Source organism: Sturnus vulgaris, chromosome 7, assembly GCF_052056855.1.
Source record: "Sturnus vulgaris isolate bStuVul1 chromosome 7, bStuVul1.hap1, whole genome shotgun sequence".
NCBI classification, from domain to species: Eukaryota; Metazoa; Chordata; class Aves; order Passeriformes; family Sturnidae; genus Sturnus; species Sturnus vulgaris.
Genome location: NC_142249.1, coordinates 25690441 through 25714734, shown reverse-complemented (window position 1 = coordinate 25714734; position 24294 = coordinate 25690441). Strand labels below are relative to the sequence as shown.

Sequence of the window (24294 nt, the reverse complement as noted above, 5' to 3'; positions counted from 1 at the left end):
GCACTAACCCCGCCTGTTCCTGCCAAGAGCACACAGGCACGGACCTGGGAAGGACCTGGTTTAAGAAACTACACAACAGCAAAACAAACATGTACAAATGTAGTGGAGTGTCCAGCCAAGCCCCTGCAGCTCTAGGGCAGGCAGGGACTCTGCCTGCAGCCAGCGAAAGATTCCCAGGCAGTGTGGGGGCCTGAACCCAAGTCAGTGTCACAGAAGAACTCCTGGTCATGTTCATGATGCTTTCTTGCTCCCCTGAGGCTTCTCAGTGCGCTGCTCTTTACTCTCGCCCTCGTCCCCAGTCTGCTGCTGCAGCCACATGCCAGCGTACACACCACCCTTCTGCAGCAGCTCCTCATGCCTGTGAGGAGAGTGGAGGGATGCAGGGTCTTGAGCTGGCCCCAGAGCTTGGGAGGGGATCCCCTCCCCCAACCCTCCCCTTGTGCTCACCTCCCTCGCTCCACAATGTGCCCATCCTTAAGTACCAAGATCTGGTCTGCACCTACCACAGTGGAGAGCCTACAGGGAAAAGCAGGTGTTACCTTGACTTGGAGGGGGAGAGCCTTCCTGAGGGTTTGCAGAGTGTCAGAAGATTCAATCCCAGGGGATCTCACCTCTTGAGTAGGGGGCAAGTCTATGTGCCCCTCTGGGGGGGTCTGGCCAGCATCTCCCCGATGAGCCCTTTCCCCTTGTCCCTACCTGTGTGCAACAACGATGGTGGTGCGGTGGGCGCAGACCTTGGCCAGAGAAGCCTGGATGTTCCTCTCCGTCTCTGTGTCGAGTGCTGATGTGGCCTGCAAGGGGAGACACAGCATGGGGAACGGATAGAGGTAGTGTGGGCAGCTGCTGAGTGTGGAGCTGCTGCAGAGCTGGATGAGGCTGGGCTGGGGCCACTGCTGTTACCTCATCCAGCAGGATGATGTGGGGACCCTTCAGGATGGTGCGTGCAATGGCAACGCGCTGCTTCTCACCCCCGCTCAGCTTCAGCCCCCTCTCTCCCACCTGGGTGTTGTATCCTGCAGGCATGAGAGCAGAAACATGATGTGCTGGTGCCCTCTGAAATGGAGATGGGGACCTGCTGCCCTGAGAGGTCCTGCTGTGACCACACAGCCACATGGTAGAACCTCAGCTCATCCCTGTCCAGGGGCTGGTCTAGCCCTGGAAAAAAGGCAGGGAAAGGCAAAGCAAGATACAGAGTCATGCAGGTGTCCCCGTGGGAGATGTCACCCCAGGATACCTGTGAGGGCAGCTAGAAGGTCTTAGGGGACCATGAGTGGCGGGAACTGCAGGGGTCTCACCATCAGGAAAAGAAAGGATGCGGTCGTGGATGTCAGCAGCCCGGGCTGCCTCCTGTACCTCTTGGTCAGTGGCCAGGATCCGTCCATAGCGGATGTTGTTGGCGATGGTGTCGTTGAAGAGCACCGTGTCCTGGGGCACTACCCCAATGTGAGCACGCAGCGAAGCCTGCTTCACCTGGGAGGCAGGGGAGAGGGCTCAGGCAGACCCATACCCAATGCAAAGATCCCTCCAAACCCCAATCCTACCCTCAGCCATGAGCCCCATTCCTTGCAAGCGATGTGGTGTAGGGTCGCCCTGCACCACAGGTATCTCTACTCTGCAGTGAGGGGCCCTGACAATGCCCTAGTCCTTCCCAGGGAGCCCTGGTTAGTACCCAGCATTTCAGCCTGGGGTCCCAGAGTTGCACCCTTCTGCGAAGGGGCTGTGGGGGCTCACAGCATGTTCACCCCTGCCCTAGGGAGATGCTGGTGCTGGCACTGAGCAGTGCTGTGAAGCCCAGATAAACTAGTGTGTCCTTGGAGGCCCTCCCCCCTCACCTGGGAAATGTCCTGCCCATCAATGCGGATGCAGCCACCCCGTACGTCATAGAAGCGGAAGAGCAGACGGATGATGGTGCTCTTTCCAGAGCCTGAAGGTCCCACCTGCACAAAGGAAAAGGGACTTGGAGATGACAAATTCCTAGCTGCTGGAGGCCAGGGGCTGGACAGGAAAGGGCTGTCCTTCCCACCTTCATATTTTCCAGCCTCTAACCCCATGCTTCCCTCCCACAGTGAACTCACACTCCAAGTCCCGCTCTCACCAGAGCCAGAGTCTGCCCAGGCATCACAGAGAAAGAGACGTCCTGCAGGATTTCCTTCCTGGAAGAGGGACATGGAGAGAGGCTCAGGGCCACTCCATGGCCCCACATTCCTGTGCCAGGTCCTACCCTGTGCCCAGTACCCCATACCCATCCATGTAGCTGAAGTGCACGTTCTCAAATTCAATGTGCCCACCCTCCAAGTGCAGGTCACTGGCGTTCACCACATCCTTCACCTGTCAAAGCAGAGGCGCAGGCTCAGAGCCTGCCAATCCCTAGGGTAGGATCTTGGGCCAAATGAGGGAGCAAGGTCCAGGAAAGGTGGCACTCACCTCCTGCTCCTCATTGAAGAGCTCAAACATGTTTTCCATGTCCACAAAGGAGTTCTGGATCATCCTGAAGAGGGCAAAGACCAGAGAAAAGGGTTTGGAGGAGCACATACCAAATCAGTCACTCACAGAGAGGGGGACACCAGGAACCACCACAGTTCCCAGAATTACCTATAGTAAGTGCCAAACCAGTTGAGTGGTGTGTAGAGCTGGATTATGTAGGTGCCAAAGAGGACAAAATCCCCCACCTGGAAGGGATAGGGTATAGGGATTTGTAACCACCAGTCCCAGGGCCACACCTCAGTGGGAGTCCGCACAGGCTGGCACCAGCCTTACCTGCAGCTTGTTTTCGGTGACAAAGTAGGCACAGAGCAGGGACCCTGCCAGCAGCCCTAGGCCAATGACCAGGTTCTGGGTCTGGTTGAGGAGGCCCAACGAGGCACTGACCTTCCACTCTGAGACCTGGAAGAGACAACGTCCTGTGGGATCTTGCTGCCTTCAAACCAGACCCATGGTGATCTCCCATCATCCCCACAAGTGCCAATAAGATTTGGCTGCTTCTCCCTTGGTGCCCCCAAAGGTGCTCAGCACCCCGTACCTGGTACTTGACAATGGCATCGTTGAAGCGGTTCACCTCATAGCTCTCTGCATTGTAGTACTTCACCTACAGGAGCAGAGCTGGTATCAGCACCTAAGCAGTCCTCAGTGGCCCCCCCCAACTCCTACAGTACCGTCTCGAAATTGAGAAGCGAGTCCACAGCCCGGGACTTGGCCTCGTTATCCCGCGTGTTCATGTCCCGACGGTACTTGGTTCTCCATTCAGTTATGAAGATGGTCAGAGCTGTGGACAGGAGGAAGTTACATTGGAAGGCTCCTGCCACCCCACAGCCTGGCAGCCCTGCACCCTGACCTCCCCAACTCACTCAGGTACATGCTCATACACACGAAGATGATGAGGCCAAACCAAGCGCTGAAGACCGAGGTGAAGTAAACTATGCTGATGACAATATCCGCAATGGTAGGGACAATGCTGAACACGATGTAGCTGGGGGGTGGGAGGGGAGATAGGGCATCAGCCCAGCTCGGTGGAGCTGCCTGGCCAACCCCCACCCACCATGGGCACACTCTGACCTGAGCAGGCTGTTGATGCTGCTGGTGCCCCTGTCCACACTACGCAGGACCTCACCAGTGCGACGGCCCAAGTGCCAGCGCAGGGACAGCCCATGCAGGTGGGCAAAGAGCTGCACCTGCACCTGCCGGTTGGTGAACTGCTGCACCCATACCCACAGGAAGGTGCGCAGGTTGCTCACGAAGCCAGTGGAGCCTGCAGGGCAACATGGAAAGGTCAACTGAGATCAGCCCCACTGGGGCAAGCAGAAGACTTCCAAAAGTCCAGCTAGGAAAGGGGGATTTGGGATGAAGCCCACTCACTGTCCCTAACCTGGGACCTGCCCTGGTTGCTGATTCCAAGAGAGAAGCAGTGATGGGGCATATGGGCTTCCCTGGCTACCCCAGTACTGGTAAGATGTGCCCAATATAATTTCTTGCCAAGTACCCCATCCTTCCCGATAGTCCTTACCAGCACCTCCACCTTGCAGGAACTTCAGCCCCACATAGCTGCAGACAGTCCAGGCCAGGGTGTGCCACGGAGTGCCCGTTGTCAGCTCATTCACTGTGTGCCAAGGGAAGTGTACCAAAGGTCAGGAGGAAGGGACGGGGAGCATCCCAGGGTGCCTGTGGGAACCAGCCCCAGTAGCCAGTGCTGGACCCTGACACCCTGGACTCTGCTCCAGCCAAACCCCTGCAGCCCTCCAGGTCACTTCAACCCCCCCAGCACTTGGTGAGACTGTGGCAAGCCTCATACATCAAGCTCCAGGTGCCTCACCAATGTTCTTGTAGTAGATGGGGACGAAGACATTGATAGCCCGCTCCAGCCCCATGAGTGCCATGCAGAACAGCACCAGGCCCTGCAGCAGGTGGTTGCCCTTCGGCCACATGTATGGCACCAGCAGGCGCAGCTTCCTCCGGAAATCCTTCCAGGTGGAGGTGGTCCTGCTGGCATCAGTCAGGAGTGGCTGGGGGAGAGCAGACCAAGGAGTCATTGCCCTGGTATCCCAATCCAGCTGGAAATGGCCCTAGGCAACACCCCAAGGAAACCAGCCCCACTCCAGAGTGCCCACTCCATCCTCCAAACAGGGCTGCATCCTAGTGACAGCAAGCAGGGAGCTTGGGCAGCCCTAAACCTTGTTCCTCCCAGACCTCCTGAAGATGCTGATCCCAGGACAGCTGTATTCCCATTTTATCCCCAGCTCCTTCCAGGCCATATCATAACATTGCTTCAGTCCCAGGACTCACCTGGCTGTTTTCCACGTCCCGCTCTTCCTCGTTGATTAGCAGCATGTAGGGCTTGTGGGGCAGCCCCGGGGCCTTCATGCCCAGGATGAAGAGCATGAACGTGCAGATGTAACGCAACAGCCAGAAGCCAAACTGCACCTAAATGGGGAGTGAGAGTTCAGCATTTCAGCTGGCCCTCAGCACAACCTTGGGCATGGGATGGATATGATCTGAGAGAGACAATGAGCAGAGGGGGACGAGGTGCAGTGTGCCAGGGAACATCCCATGCAGCTCAGTGGGAGTCCCTGGTTAAGCACAGCACCTCAAGCAGCACCCAGCCTTCCTCTTTCCTTCCCGTCTCATCTGGCTCCATGCTGCCCTCTGGCTCAAGGTGCAACTAATCCTAAAGGGTGCATGGGGGCCACAGGCTGTGGCAAGCAGAGAAACACTCCTACTTCTGCACCAAGGTCTGGGCCAGGTAGAAGCAGGACCTGAGCTGGGTGGGGCCATGGAGAGATGTGTGATAGCTGAGCTTGAGACTGAAATATCTGGCAGATGTGGGTCTGGCAACCCAGGACTGTTTACACTTTCAGCATGGCAGGTCATGACATGCATACTCCATCCCTACACCATGATGCTGCAGTCCCTCCCACCCCAAAAGGGCCTCATCCCCTTTCCCTGGCCACAGCCCCCCAGCCCACCTTCTGGTTGGTGTCCTCCAGTGCCCACCACCACAGAGGGCTCCTCCAACACACGAGGGTCAGGTTCTCAGCAGCAAAGGCCAGTGCCCAAAAGAGGAGGAGGACAGTGCCATGGCCCCGTGTTCGGTCATGAGCCAGCACCCGGGTATGCTCCAGCTGCAGGAGGGCAATGGCACAGGCCCAGCTGAGGGCCCAGAGGCAGGCGTGTAGCAACATATACCCATAGAGCTGTCCCAGCCCCACTCCTTGCCACAGCAGCCCACCAAAGGGCTGCAGGGCCAGGAACAAGGACAGCAGGACTTGGCCACGGTAGAGGCGAGAGCGGGGAATGTACTTGGGCTCCATGGCACGGCTGAAGCGGGCGTAGCAGGCATACTGCAGGGCGCCCAGCAACAGGCAGACACTCAGCAGCACGGATGGCACCAGTGTGAAGAAGAAGCAGGGTTGGAAGCCCTGCTGGACCCAGGCCTGGGTGATGGAGTTGTTGCCCTCACAGTAGCCCCCCAGCACGGCCATCCTGGCAGGTCACTAGCTGTGGAGAGAAGAGAGCCCGAGACAAGGTTTTAGGATGGGCTGTGGTACCAGGTGCACAGAGGAACTCACAGGCGAGTATGGCCAAGCAGCAAGGGCCTCATAGGACGGGGCAAGTACTGCTGGACATAGACACACAGGACACGCTGCATGTAGCACACACGGAGCGATGCATGCAAGCAGGGCCAGCTTTGCATGGGGATGGCCATGAGCAACACACGTGCTGTGTGCCCTAGACGGGGGCACAACATTACACTGGGCCTCCCAGAGCCACCCGGGCCCCTGAGAATGCCCTCGGACATGAGAACATAGGTAGCCGCAGGGACAGGAAGGCAGAGTGAAGCTGGGACCGGTCTAGAGTGAGAGGCAGCAACGGGGGTGATGCAGCTGCAGAGGCACGGGTGGGAGAGCGGGCGGGGATGCGGAGGATGCTCCGGGAACCGCAGGACCGTGCAGGGAAGAGGCAAGGGCAAAGATAGGGACACATCGGGGAAACACTCGCAGAGGGCAAGGCAGAGGCCGCGCCGGGTGAATGCCCGGGCGGTGCCGGCACCGGTCAGGCCCGGGACAGGCGGCCGTGGCCCCGTTGCCACGATGTCTGCCCTGCCGCCCGCCGCGTCGGCCACCCCGCGCCCGCTCACCTGCCCCGGGCCACCGGCCTTGGCCCGGTCCGGGCCCCGCGTCGCCGCCCGCCGCTGCCAGCCGGGCCCCAGCGCCGTTCCGCCCCGCCCCGCTCCCCGCCCCGCGCCGGCACCGCCGGCTCTTGCCCGCCCGCCTCCTTCCCGGCACCGGCACTGCAACCCTGGCGTGTGCCCCTTTCCCGGGCCCCGATGCCCAGCCCCGGGCGGCACGGACCTCCCCCGCAGCACCGGGGATGGGGAAGGGTCGGTGCCGTGGAACAGGCTCCCAGGCCGGTGCCCGCGGAGGGTCTCTGCCTCCGACGTGAGACGCCCCTTTCTCGCTTATCGCCGCCGCCAGCCCGGCCCTGCAGTGCCGCGATAGCCCCTGGAGCCCTGCGGGGCCTCCCGCCAGAGGTCAGGCAGGACGGGGCACTGCCCTCACGGGGATAAATATAGCCCCTGACTCCTGCAGCCGGCAGGCTCCTCCCTGCCTTCTGCTGCCATCGAAGGCCAGGCCCAGGTGGGCTGCACGGTACCACAGAACGAAGGGAGACTCGGACACAGGCAGGGATGATACGCCCCATCTTTATTAGACGGCTATACAGCTGTACAGCGAGGGCACGGGGGTATGATACCGCACTCCCCAGGGACCCCCGTGCCCGCATATCTCAGGAGGAGATGAGGAAGAGTGGCTCGCCATGCACATGGGACACTGACGACACAAGCAAAACATGCGGCAGACTTGGGCCTGCTATGCCTGGCCTCTCCCTCCTGCCAGCCCAAGGAAAGATCCAGAGCGTCCTCTTGCCCCAGGGCACCGTCTCCAGTCGTTCAGCTGTACAGAACAGCAGCAACTCCATTAGAAAGCCCAGGCGAAGTGTCCCAAAGGCCCAGAGAGGGGTGGCAGCAGCCTGGGCACCAAGAGAAGCCACTGGAAAATCTGGGTTCCAGGGAGATTTGCTTTCTGCTTTCTTTCACCAAGCCACGGACAGCCCCAAGTTGAAGCTGCTGTGGAGTGGTCGCAGCCACTTCTCCATGGAAGGACCCCAGCAGCACCCAGGTCCACAGAATCCTGACCTCAGCACTGAGGAGCTGATCCCCACCCTGAGCTCTTCTTTACAACACTCTGATCTCATACAGACCCCAGAGCAGTCGTAGCTTCGGCCCTGCCCAGCCCGCTCTGCAGCAACAAGGAGCCTGCTACCCCAAAGAGCCTGCCCCTGTGCAAGCCCCCTGGCCCTGCTCATGCCCAGGCTACCCAGGTGCAGAAGTGCTGGCAGCAGGCTCAAAGGGCAGAGGACAATAACTCTGGCAAGAGATAAGGGATAGTCCTGGACTCCAGAGACAGCAGAGGACGTGCAGTGCTCGCAAAGGGCATGGCAAAAGCAAGCAGCCCCTGCCAGAGGCAAGGGGAACGGAAAGTTAAGTTGTGGGCAGGAGTTAGCTGGGATGCAATTCCCCAGAAGCTGCAGAGAGAAAAGAAGGAAAACAGAAGGATGGTGGGAAGGTCTTGTCTGAGGCCACACAGCTGGGATCCTGATTCCCCACCACCATCCCAAGCCTGGGCTGAGGTGTGCCTCTCCCTTGTGGGTTCAGGATGCCCTCCTTGCTCTGCCAGGCATGAGACAGCTGCATGTTATATGGTCTCCACAGCAGCTAAAACCATGTTGTAAGTGAAAGGAAGGTTTCAGGAGGAAAGGAGGAGCTGGGAACCTCTGGGCAAGATTCGAGGTGAACCAAAGCCTTTACTGGGGAAGAGGAAAGGCCCAGTTCCACAGAACAGCTGCATCAGAAGGACAGACCCAATACAACAGCACCTGGGTATGAGGAAAAAGGCCTTTTTTTTGTGTCTGGAAGAAAAGGAACCAACACACGAGCACAAGACCTTCAGGCTGTGCTCTGAGGGGGCTGTGAGCACTCCTGGAAGATGCTTGGAAGATGCTGGGCTGCTCCACACTGGGGTCTCTTTGGCACTGCAGGAGGGCCCACTAGTAGCCCGCATTCCATGGGTGCCATACATTGGGAGGATGCTGGTGTCCCAGCACAGAGGCGTCACTCCAATGATCCTTTCTTGCATGCAGGGAATGAACCAGCTGTCATGAGTCAGGGAAGAGTTGCAGCATCCCTGGGTTGAACCAGAGCTGTTCCCACCAGCTCTGTATCCCATCTGGACTCATACTAGCAGTAGCCACCAGGGCCCATCCCTCTGCAGGGTGCTGAGACAGAGGGGTGGGTGACTACCCCCACTGTTGTCCTGCTCTGGGCTGAGAGGCACAACACTGATCCTCTCTGGGAGGACTAATGTGGTCCTAGGCACCTTCTCAGGGCTGCAGGCAGGGCAGTGTGGTGGTACAGGCTGAGCTAGACCACCCTCAACAACTCCTGCCCTCATTTTGGTAGGTCCCAGCTTCAGGCGCACATCTGGATGGAGCTGATGCCATCTCACATCCCTTTGAAGAGCAGCTGCTGCTGCCACCTCCAAACCAGTCCACCAGCAGCTCCCCACTGCTAGTCCTGTCACGTCAGCTTCCACAGGCTCTGCAGAGATCCTCCGACAAGGACGACACAGATGTGAACACAGACACGGGTATGTACTCACACACGCATTCACCCCACAAATCAGAGTGGCGTTGACTTGACACATGGCTGGACACAAGGTGCCACAGCAAAGACACTGGCCTGGAAGTTTTGTCTCTTCGACAATTGATGGCAACAAAATTTCCACTCAGGACAGGAGAAGAATCAAGCCCATGCCACATCCTGCTGTCCAGGTGGCTCCCAATCTGCAAGCCCCATGAGATCCCCAGTCTACCAGGCTATACCTGCAAGACAGAGAGAGAATGTGGCACCTACTGGGACTGGCTGCCAGCACCCCAACTTGGCAACAGATTACCCCTCTCAGCCACAGCCCCTACACCTTGCCCCTGTCAGCCACAGCCATCACCCTTACCTTGTGGATCTGTGGCGGAAGCTCGTCCTCCGAGCTCTCCTCTGGCACGGGTTCTGGGTGCCTCGCTGACTGCCCATCTTCGGCCCAGCCTCCCAAAGGAAGGCGTGAGAAATGTGATGGGGCTCTGTGCACTGTGCCTGGGTCTGCAAGAGAGGCAAGAAGTTAGATTAGTTACCTGGGAGACTGCCAGCGTCTAGCAGCAGGCAGGCTGCTCATGCCAGTCCATAAAGGGCATCGGTTAGAGAACTCTGACATGAACTCAGACCTCTGCCCTGGCTCTCATACCTGTGATGCCACCATATCGCCGCTGGAAACCAGTCTGCAGTGTGGCTGTCTCCTCGGCAGGCTGCCGTGGTGAGGAAAAGGGGTAGCTAGCAGAGCGGGGAATGGGGACGGGGCCACCCCGCTGAGCATCCAGCTCTTCGTGGGCACTCTCCCCACTCTCGTCACTCTCTCGTCGGTGCCAAGTGTGCCGCTCAGGCTCCAGCTGGGCATGCTGCTTGTGCAACTGCAGGCCAAAACATGAGTGACTCAGCTGTGTGGAAGAAACCAGATGCCCAAACACACCCTCTCCACAGCACTGCATACACACTAGTTTTCTCATCACAACGGACAGGGCAGCCCAGTCCTGCCTGCCTTGCTCCATGCCCCTCTGGCCAGCCCAACTCTGGGTTGCTCACCTCGTGCATGTAGAGTGCATGAAGACTCATCTCAGTCGAGGCATATTCCGACAGGATCATGCTCTGCAGCTGACCCTCCCAGGCGCTGCTTCCCGAACTCACGGTCCTTGCATCAGCACTGCCATGGAACACACCAGTAGTGTTTGCTGCCCAGGTGCCCCCACACTGCCCAGCCCCTCTCCACTCTAATGTCAGGCTCACAGAAATCTGCTCTTGGACTGGGTAATGAAGAGACCCTCTGCAGCATCTCCTAAAATACGCAAGTCCTGCTATGCCACTGCCTCTTCCCTACATGGGGGTATCTCCCCACTGTAGTGCCTATAGGAGAACAACAGGACCCTGACACTATCCTTTGGGGCCAGCCTTAGCACCTGGCACCTAGCACACAGACCTGAATCTAACTCTGCTTGTGAATGTCCCTTGCTGTCCGGGCTGCAGAGATAAATGCCACAATGCATCTAGGACAACAGGATGGCATTTGGGCAAAGGGTAAATCAATGTCAAAGGTATCTGGCTGCCCTTCTCCAGCCAGCAGCTTACCCAGAGGCTGTCATGGCACTGGCACCACGAGGCTGGGCTCCCTCTCCGTCCCTTCCCGATGCCTGGAAGCCACTGGAAGGCTGCTGGGCAGACTGGAGTGGGGAGAAGGAACGCAGAGCCGAGGCCACTTCTGAGAGATGGCGGGAAGCCTGTCCATCCCGGCTCACGTGGAAGCCCAGTGCTGAGGAGCCCGCTATCACATTGGCAATCAGGCTGTGAGGCTGCAGAGTTGAAAGAGAGTGAGTCACTGTCATGTGCAGAGCTGGAGGACTGCTCCCACCAGACACAGAGCTGGGCTATCTTGACCACTCTCCCACCTCACAGGGCTCTGGGACAGCCTGTTACCTTCTCTTACTCTAAAGCCAGAAGTGTCCCAGATAGTGCTGATGTACCACATTTTCATCCCCGGATACATCCCAGGCAAGGGCAAAATTACCCCGAGGGCCTGATGATGAATTTGCCAGCATGTAGCAAGCACCCAAAGAACAACCCACACGCCCTGAGCCTGGGCACCTCTGACTCTGACTGCAGGGACTGGATGGAGCTGAAGAGGGCGTTTTCAGGGAGCACAGCCTGCTGAGCCAGTGCCACACTGCTGTCCCGGTGCACCCGCTCCTTCAGGAAGCCGATGAAGGCTGTGCTCTCACGGGGTGGCTGCCACTTGGGGTTGGTGATGGCAAAGTGCATGAGGGATAGCTCCGTCTTGCCATCCTCAGCCTGTTGGTAAATGGAGGCCTCCGTCTTTCCTGCTGACATCCACTGCGGACAACAAACAGATAATCAGAGATGGGATTTGCTTTACAACCCTGCCAGCCCTGGGAGTCCTGCAATCAGTTGGGAAAAGCATGCAACACACAGCCCATGCAAGGCCATGGCTCCCTATGTTGCAGGTGCTACACCAAAAGTCCCCATGCTCATTCAGCCATTTCAGCCTGGAGAAGAAGCAGCAAGCAGTGTGTTCCACCTCCATCCCAGAACATTAATTGCTGCAAGGGAAATGGGGAGCTGGGAACAATCACAGATAGGAACAATTAAAGTCAACAGATTACTCTTCTTAAAAGCTTCCTGCTACAATGACTTCACTTCCTTCCTAGTTGATGACTGTGTCACTAGGAAGTCTTTCTCTAGACAAGTAACCTAAACTCCCAGGCACACAAAACAGATGGACCCCTTTTCCCTCCACTGTAGATTTTGCATAATGGAAAATACTTCCTATTTCCTCTAGACTGCTTCTCTCCTGAGCACAAGCAGGTCAGCTTCTTAGTGGTCACACTTTCTAAATGTCCCCATTCCACTCTCCTGAGGACACAACCCTTGGCTGTGAAAACAGGCAATGACACCAAAGAAATTACACAGCCTGATTCCCAAAGCATCTGGTCAATAATCACAGCTGGGCCACAAGAGCCTTCTGCTTTCTGCCAAACGCAGACACCCTACCAAGAGGTGGGTAGCTGGGTACCAAGAGGTGGGTAGCTGGGTACCAAGAGGTGGGTAGCTGGGCTGTGGGCTGCCAGGAGTGGTGAGTTCAGGCCTCGCATGGGTGTAAGGACCAGACATGCTGGTGGGCAGCCCAGGACCTTACCGCAGGGTGGCCATGCTGGCGCACGTCCATCTGGGCGAAGGAGCAGGTGTCACCCACACCCACCACCTCCACGGTGAAGTTACGGAAGAAGTCAACTATGTCCAAGGACTTGGGCCGCAGGCAGATGATGAGGATCAAGGGAGTAATGATGGGACTCAGAAGTTCTTCCAGAATGAAGACCTGAGCACAGAAATGATGGGTTCAGCACAAACTTGAGTGTCAAAAAACCTACTATGAGCCCAGGAGCTGTTGAGCTCTCCAGAACCTTCTCCCTCCTGCAAGGATGGGGGCAAGTCAGCCCCAGAGTTAAGCCAAGCTCACCGCTTTGTACTGGAAGAGCTGGGCAAATTCATCCCTGGTCTCGTAGCGGTGGGCGTTGCCCTGCCAGTGGTCAGGCATGTAGTGGATATGTGCCAGGATGACTCGTAGCAGCTGCTCTGGGCAGAAGACCAGGTGCTGGTCAGGGATGAAAGACCTGCATGACAGTACAGGGAAATATCACGGCATTACACCTCAGTTCCTAATAAATGTCATCTTGGGAGGGCAGGATGACTGGCCCATATCACAGCTCCACCTGTAACCTTCCGACCAGACCAGCCCCTCATACCGTACAACCACTGCAGCCAGGATGACTACTACCCCTTTTCTCTATCCTGGTCTTGCCTCTTCCCAGCCCCTCATTTACGCAGATTCACATCCATTTCCAAGCAAAGAGCATGTTTATATGGATTGCTGCCAGCCCCACAGCTCCCTACAGGTCTGCCAGGAGCATGGGGGCAGCACAGACCCACCTCACCTGCACACCGTGATGCCCACCCCGAGCAGGGTGACCGTGGTCAGGACGTGCTCGACTGCAAGCACGTCCTCATCATAGATGGTGAGAGCGATGAGCACAGCCAGGATGGAGCCAGCAAAGAAGGCCACGTTCTTGGCCACGATGGTGAGAAGCGGAGAGATAAAGCAGTTCATGTACTTGGAAGCTGGCTTGTACCCCTTGCTGAGGCGCGAGTGCAGTTCGTGATCCAGCTCATTGAAGTGACGGAGGTAACAGCGGCCATAGAGAGACCAGCAGCGGGCACCCAGGCTGCCCGGCTCCCGCTTCAGGATCTCCGTGTAGCTGAAGAAAGCATAGAGAATCTGCCAGATGAGGATGAGGGGGCAGAGAAGGAAGTTAGCAATGCCAATCCAGAGGATGCGAGTGCTGAGCTTCTCAGCCAGCTCCAGGCGGTTCCCGGCCCGCTTGTATTCAGCCTTCAGGCTCCACTCATTCTCAAAAAGGGAACCAGGACCCCAGAAGAAGATGAGCTCAAAATTGTACTTGAGCCCACGTGTGTAGAAGACAGTGTCTCCCAGCAGGGGCAGGCGGAAACGGATGGGCAGCAGTGACTTGTTCACCATGGCCACCATATAGTTCTTGAAGCGGAGGATGCGGTGATAGATGTCCAGCTCTGTCAGTTCCTTCTTGTGGATGCAGATCTGGTGCTCCTTCTGGATCTGCACAATGCGGGCCTGTACCTCCTGCCAGGTGTAGTAGGGCAGAGTGGACTGGAAGGTGGACAAGCAGCAAGATTAGGAGCAAGAAGTATCCAGGGACAGAAGCCAGGCTGAGCCCATTGAAATAGCAGGTGCATGACAAAGTGCATGCAACACCAGATCATGAGGCACCTTCTGGCACCACTCCAGCCTGCAGCAGGCAAACCCCACACCTTGCCTTGGTGCCCTTTATCCCCTAGATTAGCACAGATGACTGTTTCCCAGCCACTCATGCACCAGCTTCCTTGGAGACATAAACACAGGTCCAGGCTTCCATGAGTCCTCCCAGAGCTGCCCTTTGGAGTCAGCAGGGAGAAACAAACATGGAAGGGACTTAAGCAATGACCCAGAGGGAGCCCATGGAAAAATAGGGGACAAACCAAACCCCACCTTTCTCAAGACACTTTCTCCCTCCAAAGGATGCACACATGCCTTTTCATGTTGTTCATCAGAGCAAGGACTCTGGACTAGGATGTATATACAAGCCTCAAACCCCATCTGTCACACATGGATCTCCTGTGTGACCTTCACAACTAAGTAGCTCCAAGCCTTCCAAGTAAACAAGGAAGCTGAGATTGTTCACATCCCAGGGAGGTATGAGGATATCCTCGCTTATGCCTTCTCTGGAGGGCATCACAGAAAAGGCCACCACTGAAGAATACACATATTGGGTGGCATATGGCAGAGGAATGCGCCAGCAGATGGAGCGGCAGACTGGGCAGAGAGGGGTTAACACGGAATAAACTGGCTGCTGGAGAAGAGGCTGAAAAGAGATCATGTGGTTATGGAGCAGAAGGAAGAGCGCTCAGTCTGACTGAGGAGAGGCGTGAAGGCAAGTTGCAACCACCCAGCAAATGCCTCCCAGGACCCTCGGCAGCCCCGCGTGCAGCGCCTGACTCAGCGACTTACCATGGGGATCTTCAGGGCATTGATGTAGAAAGAGTGAATCTCCCAGTAGCAGCAAATGTTGTAGATAAATTTGACAAGTCGGTGGATCCAGAAAACCCCAGCTATCACCAGGATGCAGATGAGGAAGCTGTTTGCCTGGATTCTGCAAGCAAGAAGAGGCAAGCAGTGGGATACAGGCCCAGACAGGAACCCTGAGTACTTAAGAAAACAAGAGCAGTGGCTAACATGCCCTCCACTGCCCCTACCTTGCACTGCAGACATTTGGAGGCAGGAAGGCATCTGGCAGAGTCACCTTAATGGGCTCACTGGGATGCTGGCTGTGATTTAATGCTTTGTTGGCAAAGAGGATGTCATAATCAACACAGCTGATAAGAAAGGTGGTGAATGCCACCACAAAGATGAACTGCCTGTGAAAAAAGAGAAGTGTTGTGAGGGAATCACCCTTTTGCTCCACCACAAAACATGAAGCAGCCAGGGTCATATGTCATGGAGACACAATCCCACAACCATGGCAGCAGGAACGCTCACAGGCAATGGTTCCTCACAGTGAAATGCAGGTCTGGGGCATGGAAAATCCTGATGAAGGGGAGACAGGACAATTACAAAAGGAGACCTTCCACCTACACAGCTGCAAGTGTCTGGCAAGTGCCTGTGGCTGTTTCCCAGCAGCTGTCACAGCCGTAACAGAGGGGTACCTGCACTTACATGAGCTCAAAGATCTCTCCAATGAGCATGCAAGTGAAGCCATTCTTCTGATGCAGGTTATAGACGTGAAAGCTACAGTTAAGGAAAACAGCATGGTGATTCTTCTCTGATGAAGAATGAAGAGGCTTCTGTCCCACTGGTATTCCACAGCTCCTCAGTCAAGTCTCCCTTCACCACTAAGAGAAAATCTCTCCCACTCCTACTCATCAGCAAGTTGGTCTCCCCACTGCAGGAAAACACACTCCGCCCAGGTAAAGCACAGCTAGGGTAGAAGGACTTGGCTTTGTTCATGCTCCTTTTTCTGCACTCAACACCCATAGTGGGGCTCTGTTCAGCACAGAGCAGAAACTCAGGCTGCACAATGGTGGATAGGGCAGGCAGGGTACAGCAGGACAAGACAGAGACAGACAAAAATGCATTTAGTGGCACCTAGCACCTGCTCCTGACCCCAGTAATGTGGTCAGCATAACTAACACCATTTTGTAATGTAAGCAGCCCTTCTCTGCCACCAAGTGGGTCACCCTTTCCCCAGTTACCAGGCGCTGAAGATCCTGTGAACCAAGAATATAAATCAAATGTCTTTCTGCTTTCCTTCCCTATGGGCCTCCAAGATTTCTTGGCACCAGGCTGATTACTCTCTTCCGTGCTGTCCTTGAAGGTCCCAGGCACATGGCCAACCCAACAGAGGTGATGACCCCGTCACAGAAGAGGGAAGTATTAACAGCACCCAGAGCACTATCAACAAAATCAAGGAGTTACAAATCCTAAGTGGGAACTTGTATCACAGCTGCTAGTGGACAGTGAGACCCAGGACCCCTCCGTAGCCAGGGATACCCCCATTGTCATCTGCTTCCTCTGAAGACTAAGTGAATGACTTAAATTCTTTTATGTGAATTTTGAGTCTACATTATGATCATTATACTGATATTGCAAACCATGTATCAAGATATGACCAGATCTGTAAAGAGTCCAGATGATTAGAAACCACAAACTAAGAAATACTATAAAATTCTGTTCTATGCTACTTATAAAATTGTACTACACTGATTCTGCCTACAAAAATTCTGTGCTACTCTGATTGTAAATGCCACGCTAGCAATACAATCTTGTTAAGAATATAACGCATTAACTGTAATTACAACAGTACCATTGTAACTTTCCCAAGAATTCCTAGAAGCACCTGTATGACCTATGTCAAGTGACAGCATCCCAAGGTGTGGGGGGTCTGTCAGCCCCTCTGGAGCTGTGTAGTGCCCTACAGGAATGAGCTGACACTGCCAAAGCTCCAAGTTACACAGAGCTTCGTAATTTCCCTGTACTTAGAGCCGAGAGGAGGGGAATACATCCTCGCCCTGCAAAAGGATATGCGAGAGAAGAAAAGGTCGAGGTTCTCGATGTGATGCCATGGAGCTGAAGGAAGAAGCAGCACAACGGTGAGGGCCCCTCAGCACACCCACCCCAGGAGTTGTGACCAGCACAGCCTACCCTTCCCCCGCTGTCCCTGGCACCCGAGGTCCCAAACCAGCCCCGCAGCCGCCACCCCGGCTCCCCTTGGTGTCCAGCGTCTCCCCTGCGTCCCCGGCCTCTTCCGCACCCCGCCGCCGGCCAGGCCTCAACCCCCGGTGCCATCGCTCACACTTGGCGCCCTCGGGGACGTGGACGAGCAGGTCGCCGCCACCGGGGGGAGACTCGGTAGAGGAGCTCTCCAAGCGCTGGTATTGCGTCTCGAAGTGGGCCATGGCGGGGCCCCGCGCCGCCGCCGCCGCCGCCGCCGCCGCCGCCGCCACCGGCCCGGCGCGGCCCGGCCCGGCCCGGCCCGCTCGGCCCCGCCCGCGACTGGCGGGCACGGAGGCCAATGGCGAGCGGGGGGTGGGACGGGGGCGGCCAATGGGCGCGGGGGGCGGGCCTCGCGGCGGCGCGTGGGATGTGACGAGCGCCGCTTCCGGGCCGGGTGGCAGCGGCCGCGCGTGAGCGGCGGGGCGGGCACCGGGGAGCGGTGTCGGGGGTCATGGGGGTCCAGCGGCTGGGACGGTGACGGGAGTGCAGCGGCTCGGGGAAGGGGGATCGCGCACGGCCTCGGGCGCGGCGCGGGAGGGTCCCGGACACAGTGAGAGCTCGGACGGGAGCAGAGCAGTGGGCCCTTGGTGCCGGTATCGGGGCGGTCACTGGCAGCTGGTTCCTGACGGGCCCATTACTCAGACATTGTCCCGTCCGCTGGGAGCTGTAGCGATGCCGGAGAGCAGGTCCGTGTTTGAGGCCGCTCAGGACCCTGAGCTCCTGCATGGGCTGATCCTTGTCACCGGAGCTGCTGCGGATACGGGTGCTGCCGAGCTGACACCTGCGAGCCACGGTGCGTGGGGCTCCGCGGGAATGGCGGGAGGGAAGGTATTTGACTAAGCTCGTATCCACCACAGATTTGGTGTTCTGTCCCCAGCTCAGCTTGGGTGATCACCCCGGAGCTTGGCCATGGGAGCTACCTGGGGGGGTAAATGGGCTTGGTTTGGTGACCCCCCAAGGTCCCCAAAGCTCATTCAAGCATAGGGTTGGCTGAAGAGGGACTGAGGAGACTTCACTCCTTGCAGTGCAGCCTGCGGGGCTGCATGTGCACAGTCCTTCCTTGTTCTTCCAGAGAAACCTGCAGCACCCAGCTATGAGGAGAAAGCCCATGGGGTGGCCGAGGTGCCAGAGAAGATGTGTTGCTTGACCTGCGGGCAGGTGTTTGGGAGCCGGGAGGAGCAGGTGAGCAGGGCTGAGCAGTGTGAAGTGGGAGTGGGGCTGGCATGACTGGTGGGATCCTGCTGCGGAAGCTCAGCCCCAGCATGGTGCAGCCCGGTGCTGTCTGTTTGCTCACTGCTCACAACCTGCTGGGATCTGGCACTCCTACCTTGTATACTATCAGTTAAAAGTATCATTTACTGGAAGTAAGGAGTAAGTGCAGTACAGGTCTGTATTTGTTCAGGTTAATTGTTTCGTGGGTAACTCCTTAATATACTGTGGTTTTCCAGTCTGGACCACTGAAGGAGCCCAGCTTCAGTTTAGCCCTTGGGGTCTGTCACCTCATGCCCTTTGGTGGTGATGACTTTCATGGGCCACCAAGATGCTGCCAGCTCATACGTTTTTGCTCCACAGACTGAGCACTACCGTCTTGACTGGCACCGCTTCAACCTGAAGCAGCGACTCCTGGGGCACCAGACGCTGCCTGCAGAAGTGTTTGAGGAGAAAATCCGCACAGGTGAGGAGTTGGACTGTCTGCATTGGAGCCCAGGAGCTGTCAGCAACCTCACTTGGGCTCTTCTGTACAGGGATGAAGCTGTCTGCTAGTTCAAGGTCCCTTTATTCTGTCCCTGTGGGGTCTTCTCAGGGTCTAGCATTGCTTCTGAGCTGTTAAGATATGTTATAGGGAGAGGGGGGTGTTTTAATCGAGCCCCTGCCTAACCATGTCTGAGGATCCAGAGCCCCAAACTCCTATCTCCCCAGGTCACAGCTTGTTTATGATATATAGGGTTATTTGACGAAACGTTTCTGGGGTTGTTGGCACTCTGCAAATGCCGTTGAAGTCACCTACAGAGTTTTGGGGAGGCTGTTAATTAATCTTTGCTTTGTTTCACTGCATCTTTTCTTTTCCTTGCAGGTGATCTTTCCAGCATCTCAGGATCTGACTCGGATAGCTCTGATGTGAGCAGTGAGTCAGAGCTGCTGCCCTCTGTCAGTGACACTCCCCGAACTCCCCAGATTCCCCGCTCCCACAAGGTGCTGCTCCGCAATGCGAAGGGCCAGTTCATTGCCATGTACCGCTGCGTGCTGGCCACTGGGAAGGCAAGTCACATCCCAGCTTTTTGGGAAAGGGACTTCAGAAAAGGTGGGTGGCACTGGGTTTTAGATGGCTCTCTGACAGTCTCTTACCTCCTGTGATAGGAAGGGTGGATTCTGGTGCCAGGTTGGAGCCCCAGAGTTTTTGGTGGCCTATTATTTGGCTCTGGGGTGCTCCCAGAAACCTGCTTCTGGTGCTAGCAGAGGGGCAGGTCTCTGTCCTGAGGACAGCAAGAGGTAAGGAGGTAATGCCATGGATGCTAGCAAGGGTATCTGTGTATCAGGGTGACACTGAGGAGCCGCTGGAGCTGACAGCATCACTGCAGAGCCTCAGTGCAAGCACGTGCTGGGTTGTGTTGATGATAGGTGGTGGGCACTTCGCAGGAGCAGTGTTCCGGGGGTGAGTACAGGGGGACAGCAGGCTTGTCCCTCTGGGCACGGTCAACTGGAGCTACTTTTGCATATTAATGCCTTGCACACTGAGCTCTGTTGGTCATGCCTGCCCCGCTCCACAGCCTGCAGGTGCAGGAGCACAAGACCTTCCACCGCTACACGGTGCGAGCACGGCGGGGCACAGCCCAGGGCCTTCGCGATGCCCAGACTCCAGGGTCAGCACCCAGATCAGCTGGGGCCTCCCTGCGCCGCTACAACGAAGCTGCACTGCTCAAGGTGAGGATGCACCACAGTGCTGGGCTTTTGGCAGGGACAGTGGTCTTGGCTGCTGCTGGAGGGCATGGCAGGGGCGGTGGGCTTTGGAAAAGGGGCAGGCCTTAATGGAGGCTACTCTGTTCTGGATTTGTCCCTGCTCACGTTTGCACACGTAGTGTGCTCAGGGTCCCATAAAGCTTCTCCTTTCTCCCAGGATATTCAGGACCTCCTGGCAGCCTGGGCACAGCACCTGAATGAAGCTCAGCGCATCTTTCTCCGGGCCCCTCGCCAAAACCGTGCGCTGCTCTTCGGTGGCAGGAACCCACCCCTCACCCGAGGGGACCCTCGCATCTGCCACATCCCCCTCAGCACCCGCAGGGCCACTCTGCGAGAGGTGCTGCGAGTCCACGCCACATTGGCCAGCTTGCAGGTTTATGGTGAGTTGGACCAGCCCTTGTGCCTGTGGGTCAGGGCAGGGGGGGTGATGTGGTCCCTTGTGCATTAGGGGACGCTACTCTATGGGTTGGAGGTGCTATCTCTTCAGCCCTCAGTCCCCAGAGACATGGGGTGCTCCCTGTCCCCAGGCAATGACAGGAGCACCCTTGCTGCCCAGGGAAGGACACGCCACTGGAGGACATCACTGGGTCCCCCCGGAAAGTCTGGCACAAGAGGCAGCAGAAGGCAGAGGTGGATCAGGAGGACACAACTAGTGAGTTGAACCATGGAAGGAGATATGACTATATGAGCAAGCAGGAGGGGTCTGATGTTATGGCATGGGCCAAATTTGCAGCTTCAGAGTGTGGCTGGACAGGAGAAAGACAGGGTGTTCTTGGCTGAGAGCCTCGAGTGATTAGTTCTGTGTGTGGGGCCCTAGCCCCAGTCTTATCACCCCCCTCAGCCCCGGATGAGGAGGAGGAGGAAGAAGAAAGCCTTGCAGGAGAACTGGAGACTGTGGAAGTGACACTGGGGACCTTGGACCTTCGGGAGTTCGAAGTGGTGCCCAAGCGAAACCGCAAAAGGAGGAAGAAGAGGGACAAGAAGGTGGAGAAAGGTGAGGGGAAAGAACTGGCAGGGACAGTGTAGGAAGGCCATGACTGGGATGTTAGCTTACCGACCCTCTTCCTCACCATGTGTTGCATGGGCAGGCCCTTGTCCTGAAGAGACTGGATACCACTGTGGACAACCTGGCTTGGAGCCAGTGACAAAGCTGCAGGGGGAGGCTGAGACTGGGCTCGTTCCCTGGAGCAATGGAGGTAAGTAGGGTCGGGAGCTGCATTGGCTGGATGCCTGCCCCATTTACTGGTGGCTTTTCAGTGGGGTGAAGAGCACATTGTCATGCAGGTGCCCAGAGCAGCTGGGTGTGAGAAGTCTTTAATGTGGTCATATGCCTTTGAGTGAGCGGTGTGTTTGGAGCCAAGGGGGCCAGGCACCACCTGGCTAAACCAGGTGCACTGGGGGGATTGGAGTGGGTCTTACTTCAGGAGAGGACTTGGCTGCTGCCAACAGTGCCTAGCAATGCCATAGCACATTGCCACAGACTCTGAAGGTGCTGGAGATCCTGCAGTGCCCAAATTCGGCTAGCAAGGTGATGCATTGTGTATGTTCCCAGTTCCCTAGACCAGTGTTGCTCTGCCCAGTCTGCCCATTAGACTCGTCTCCTGTTCTTCCCCTGCAGGAGACCCTCAGACCCAGCTCTGTGATGCTCTGTTCACTGCCTGCAAGACAGGGGATGTGCAGACACTGCGGCGCCTCCTGGGTGTGCCAGAGAATGGGGGCATGCCAGGGGACAGTGAGGATGGGGAATCTCTGGACATGGCCCGCTCCCTGCTGAACCAGCCCGTGGATGAGCGTGGCTGCACCCTGCTTCATGTGGCTGCACGGGCTGGCAAGGCTGAGGCTGTGTGTCTGCTGCTGGAGGCAGGGGCAGACCCTGCCCTCAGGTATGGCTGCAAGGCACCCAGTGGTTCACAATCCTGCTGTGGGAGTCCAGGAACTCACTCCTTTCTCAGCCACAGGAAATTGGCTGGGACAGCCACTATTGGTCTCTATGACCCGAGACATCTGGAGTTTTTATGGGAGGCGTAGGAGCTGAACCACCCTTCTCTCTGCCTGCCTGGTCTGGCATGGCAGCAGGTGGGCAGTGCCTCGAAGTGCACCAAGGCTTATTGGCAGGCAGTTCCAAGGGCCAGGATGAGACAAAAGCCCTATTTTGAGAAGCAAGAAAGATTTGGAGGATTCTGGTGTAGGAATAAGGAACTTTACCCTCCTTGGCTGTGAGGCTGCAGTGTGGCCTGCAGTACACACTGCTCATCTCTGGGGAGTATCTGGGCTGACAGCCCAGTGGGATGCAGACAGCAATGTGAGTGAAGTGGTTTCCCTTGTCTCACAGGGACAGGCAGGAGAGGACCCCATACTGCATCTCTGCTGACAGACTGACCCGCAATGCCTTCCGCAAATTCATGGTGGACCATCCAGACAAGTATGACTACAGCCGTGCCAAGGTGGGTGCCTGCCCTCTGCCCTCGCTGGAGGGGGACCCCAGAGCAAAGCTCTCCTTTCCCACTTGTGCCATTGCCCCAGGCTCAAGTGGGAGATGCTGCCTGCCCTCTGCCCTCAGGTGCCTGGGCCCCTGACGCAGGAGATGGAGGCCAAGAAGCTGGAGAAGAAGCGGGCACAGAAAGCCCAGAGGAAGCAACGGGAGCAAGCCCAGCGGGAGGAGCAGCAGCGCTTGGAGCAGGAGCAGGAAAAGAAGCAGTGGTTTGCAGCCCTGTCTGACAGGGAGAAGGTGAGGATTGGGAAGGGGATCCAGCCCAGATAGGGCAGTACCGGTGTGGTGGGTGGGCTCTGGGCACAGCAGCTCCCAGGGGCTGCAGGGGCTGAGCTGTCTCTGCTCCCCAGAGGGCACTGGCTGCTGAGCGGAGGTTGGCTGCACAGCTACAGGACACCGGCACGACTCTTACCAACATCAGGTAACCATCCCAGCAGCATGGCTCTGAAGACAAATTCTCCCATGTCAGCACGGCTGTTCCCTGCCTTTCTTGCTCCAGTTCTCATTTCCAGTCCAAAGCTATTCTGTCCACTCAATTCCCACTAGTGCTTGTGTAAAAGTTTCCTCCCTGTTTTGCCCTGCTCCCCTGAAATATTTTGCTAAGGATGACTTGGTCCACTTGCGGCCAGATTTACAGCAAGCCAACAGCCATCCACTCCTGTGTCCCTGTTTACCTTCCTCTGCCACCCCAACAGGTTTGTTGGCAGCCAGCACTCCCCATGCTTATCTGGGCAGGGGCTTAAAAACCTTCATAGGGGCCAAGTCCCTCCATGTTCATTCTGCCTCAAAGTACCTCCAATATAGCATCTCCCCTAGGGAGCATGTCCTGGACAGGCTCTTGGGTGAGCCCATCAGCCCTGTGAGACCAGAGGAGCCCCAGCTCCTTCATGCTGCTGGTGTCTTGTGTCATAGTCCAGTCAGGGAATGCTTTCCTCTTCTAACTCTTTTGGAAGTGTCTCCTTTGCTCAGGGCCAGCTCTGCTCTTTCCTGCAGCCGCTGCTGGCACTGTGGAGAGTCCCTGCTGGGACGGATCCCTTTCCATTACCTCGACTTCTCCTTCTGTTCCACGGCCTGCCTGCAAACCCACCGCCGGGCCCAGGCTGGCCGCACCTAACGCTGGAGACTGCTACCGCCTGCCAAGGACCAGTGTGCTGGGGACATGGCTGAGCACTGGCTGTGCAGCAAGGGAGAGCCTGTGGAGCAGCGATGGTCAGAGGGACTGAGCTGGCTATGTCAGTCTCCAGGGCAGCTCTGGCAAGGCTCTGGGCATGAATGTCACTCTGGGTGGTGACTTGGGCAAAGTTAATAACTGAGATTAATAACCATGTGCTAGTGTGAGGGGCTGGGACTGTTGAGTGGCCTGGCTCCAGCCAGGGGTCCTGCTGCCCCGTGGCTCTTTTCTCATGGCTACCTCATAGGTTGCTGTCTAGGTAAAAGGACAGATCGTGACACATACAGATCTTGCAGCCCTGAGCTACCTGCAGCCTGTGGACACCCTCAAGGCTTGCTTTTACCTCTCCTCTCCTGGCTGCCATCAGCATCTCAGTCATGTTAGCAATTACTTCCTCTTCCTACATTGTCAATAAAGAGATGCCTTGACCCCCCTGGCCGTGGGGTGAGTCAGCATGGTCACTGGAACTATTTGGGATGAGTGTGGCATTGACATGTAAATCAAGCTCATTCCTGGGTCCCTTACTCATTAGTCCCAGAGGTCTGTGCCAGGACCTGTGCCTTTCCTTAGCCCCAGTGCTTCATCAGCCCCTTCCCATCTCCCCAGCCCCA

At 56.9% G+C, this 24294-nt stretch overlaps 3 protein-coding genes across 7 annotated transcripts; 1 reads left to right on the top strand and 2 right to left on the bottom strand.

The window, feature by feature from the left end:
* Positions 1 to 45: 45 nt before the first annotated feature.
* ABCB6 (ATP binding cassette subfamily B member 6 (LAN blood group)) lies at positions 46 to 6987 on the bottom strand. Of its 3 annotated transcripts, none has more exons than XM_088168178.1 (20): positions 6843 to 6987; positions 5457 to 5988; positions 4777 to 4914; positions 4307 to 4496; positions 4001 to 4093; positions 3553 to 3745; positions 3345 to 3466; positions 3153 to 3262; positions 3020 to 3085; positions 2758 to 2883; positions 2593 to 2669; positions 2425 to 2488; positions 2243 to 2328; positions 2096 to 2153; positions 1833 to 1937; positions 1296 to 1470; positions 901 to 1013; positions 697 to 791; positions 448 to 516; positions 46 to 358 (listed from the first exon to the last, which is right to left on the bottom strand). In XM_088168178.1, the coding sequence occupies exons 2-20, from the start codon at positions 5970 to 5972 to the stop codon at positions 232 to 234; spliced, it is 2523 nt and encodes an 840-aa protein (XP_088024304.1). In that variant the 5' UTR covers positions 5973 to 5988; positions 6843 to 6987; the 3' UTR covers positions 46 to 231. The 3 variants fall into 3 exon arrangements, 2 of the variants coding, with proteins under 2 accessions (XP_088024304.1, XP_014743551.2); XM_014888065.2 differs by lacking the exon at positions 6843 to 6987 and adding an exon at positions 6629 to 6771; XR_015804900.1 differs by lacking the exons at positions 46 to 358; positions 448 to 516; positions 6843 to 6987 and adding an exon at positions 6629 to 6772 and having other exon boundaries at positions 1354 to 1470.
* A 189-nt stretch (positions 6988 to 7176) lies between these two features.
* ATG9A (autophagy related 9A) lies at positions 7177 to 17303 on the bottom strand. Of its 2 annotated transcripts, none has more exons than XM_088168177.1 (14): positions 17143 to 17303; positions 16874 to 16916; positions 15507 to 15572; positions 15047 to 15208; positions 14802 to 14943; positions 13156 to 13904; positions 12681 to 12834; positions 12360 to 12539; positions 11291 to 11536; positions 10778 to 10998; positions 10238 to 10355; positions 9843 to 10065; positions 9558 to 9700; positions 7177 to 9429 (listed from the first exon to the last, which is right to left on the bottom strand). In XM_088168177.1, exons 1-14 carry the CDS (start codon positions 17243 to 17245, stop codon positions 9424 to 9426), a joined length of 2556 nt encoding a protein of 851 aa, XP_088024303.1. In that variant the 5' UTR covers positions 17246 to 17303; the 3' UTR covers positions 7177 to 9423. The 2 variants fall into 2 exon arrangements, with proteins under 2 accessions (XP_088024303.1, XP_088024302.1); XM_088168176.1 differs by having other exon boundaries at positions 17101 to 17260.
* A 126-nt stretch (positions 17304 to 17429) lies between these two features.
* On the top strand, positions 17430 to 24150 carry ANKZF1 (ankyrin repeat and zinc finger peptidyl tRNA hydrolase 1). 2 transcript variants are annotated; one of them, XM_014888087.2, is made up of 15 exons: positions 17430 to 17856; positions 18136 to 18245; positions 18636 to 18738; positions 19138 to 19322; positions 19601 to 19716; positions 19832 to 19985; positions 20179 to 20401; positions 20578 to 20673; positions 20839 to 21015; positions 21110 to 21217; positions 21640 to 21904; positions 22354 to 22465; positions 22582 to 22749; positions 22863 to 22933; positions 23506 to 24150. In XM_014888087.2, exons 1-15 carry the CDS (start codon positions 17736 to 17738, stop codon positions 23624 to 23626), a joined length of 2130 nt encoding a protein of 709 aa, XP_014743573.1. In that variant the 5' UTR covers positions 17430 to 17735; the 3' UTR covers positions 23627 to 24150. The 2 variants fall into 2 exon arrangements, with proteins under 2 accessions (XP_014743573.1, XP_088024297.1); XM_088168171.1 differs by having other exon boundaries at positions 17594 to 17856; positions 20863 to 21015.
* Positions 24151 to 24294: the final 144 nt, after the last annotated feature.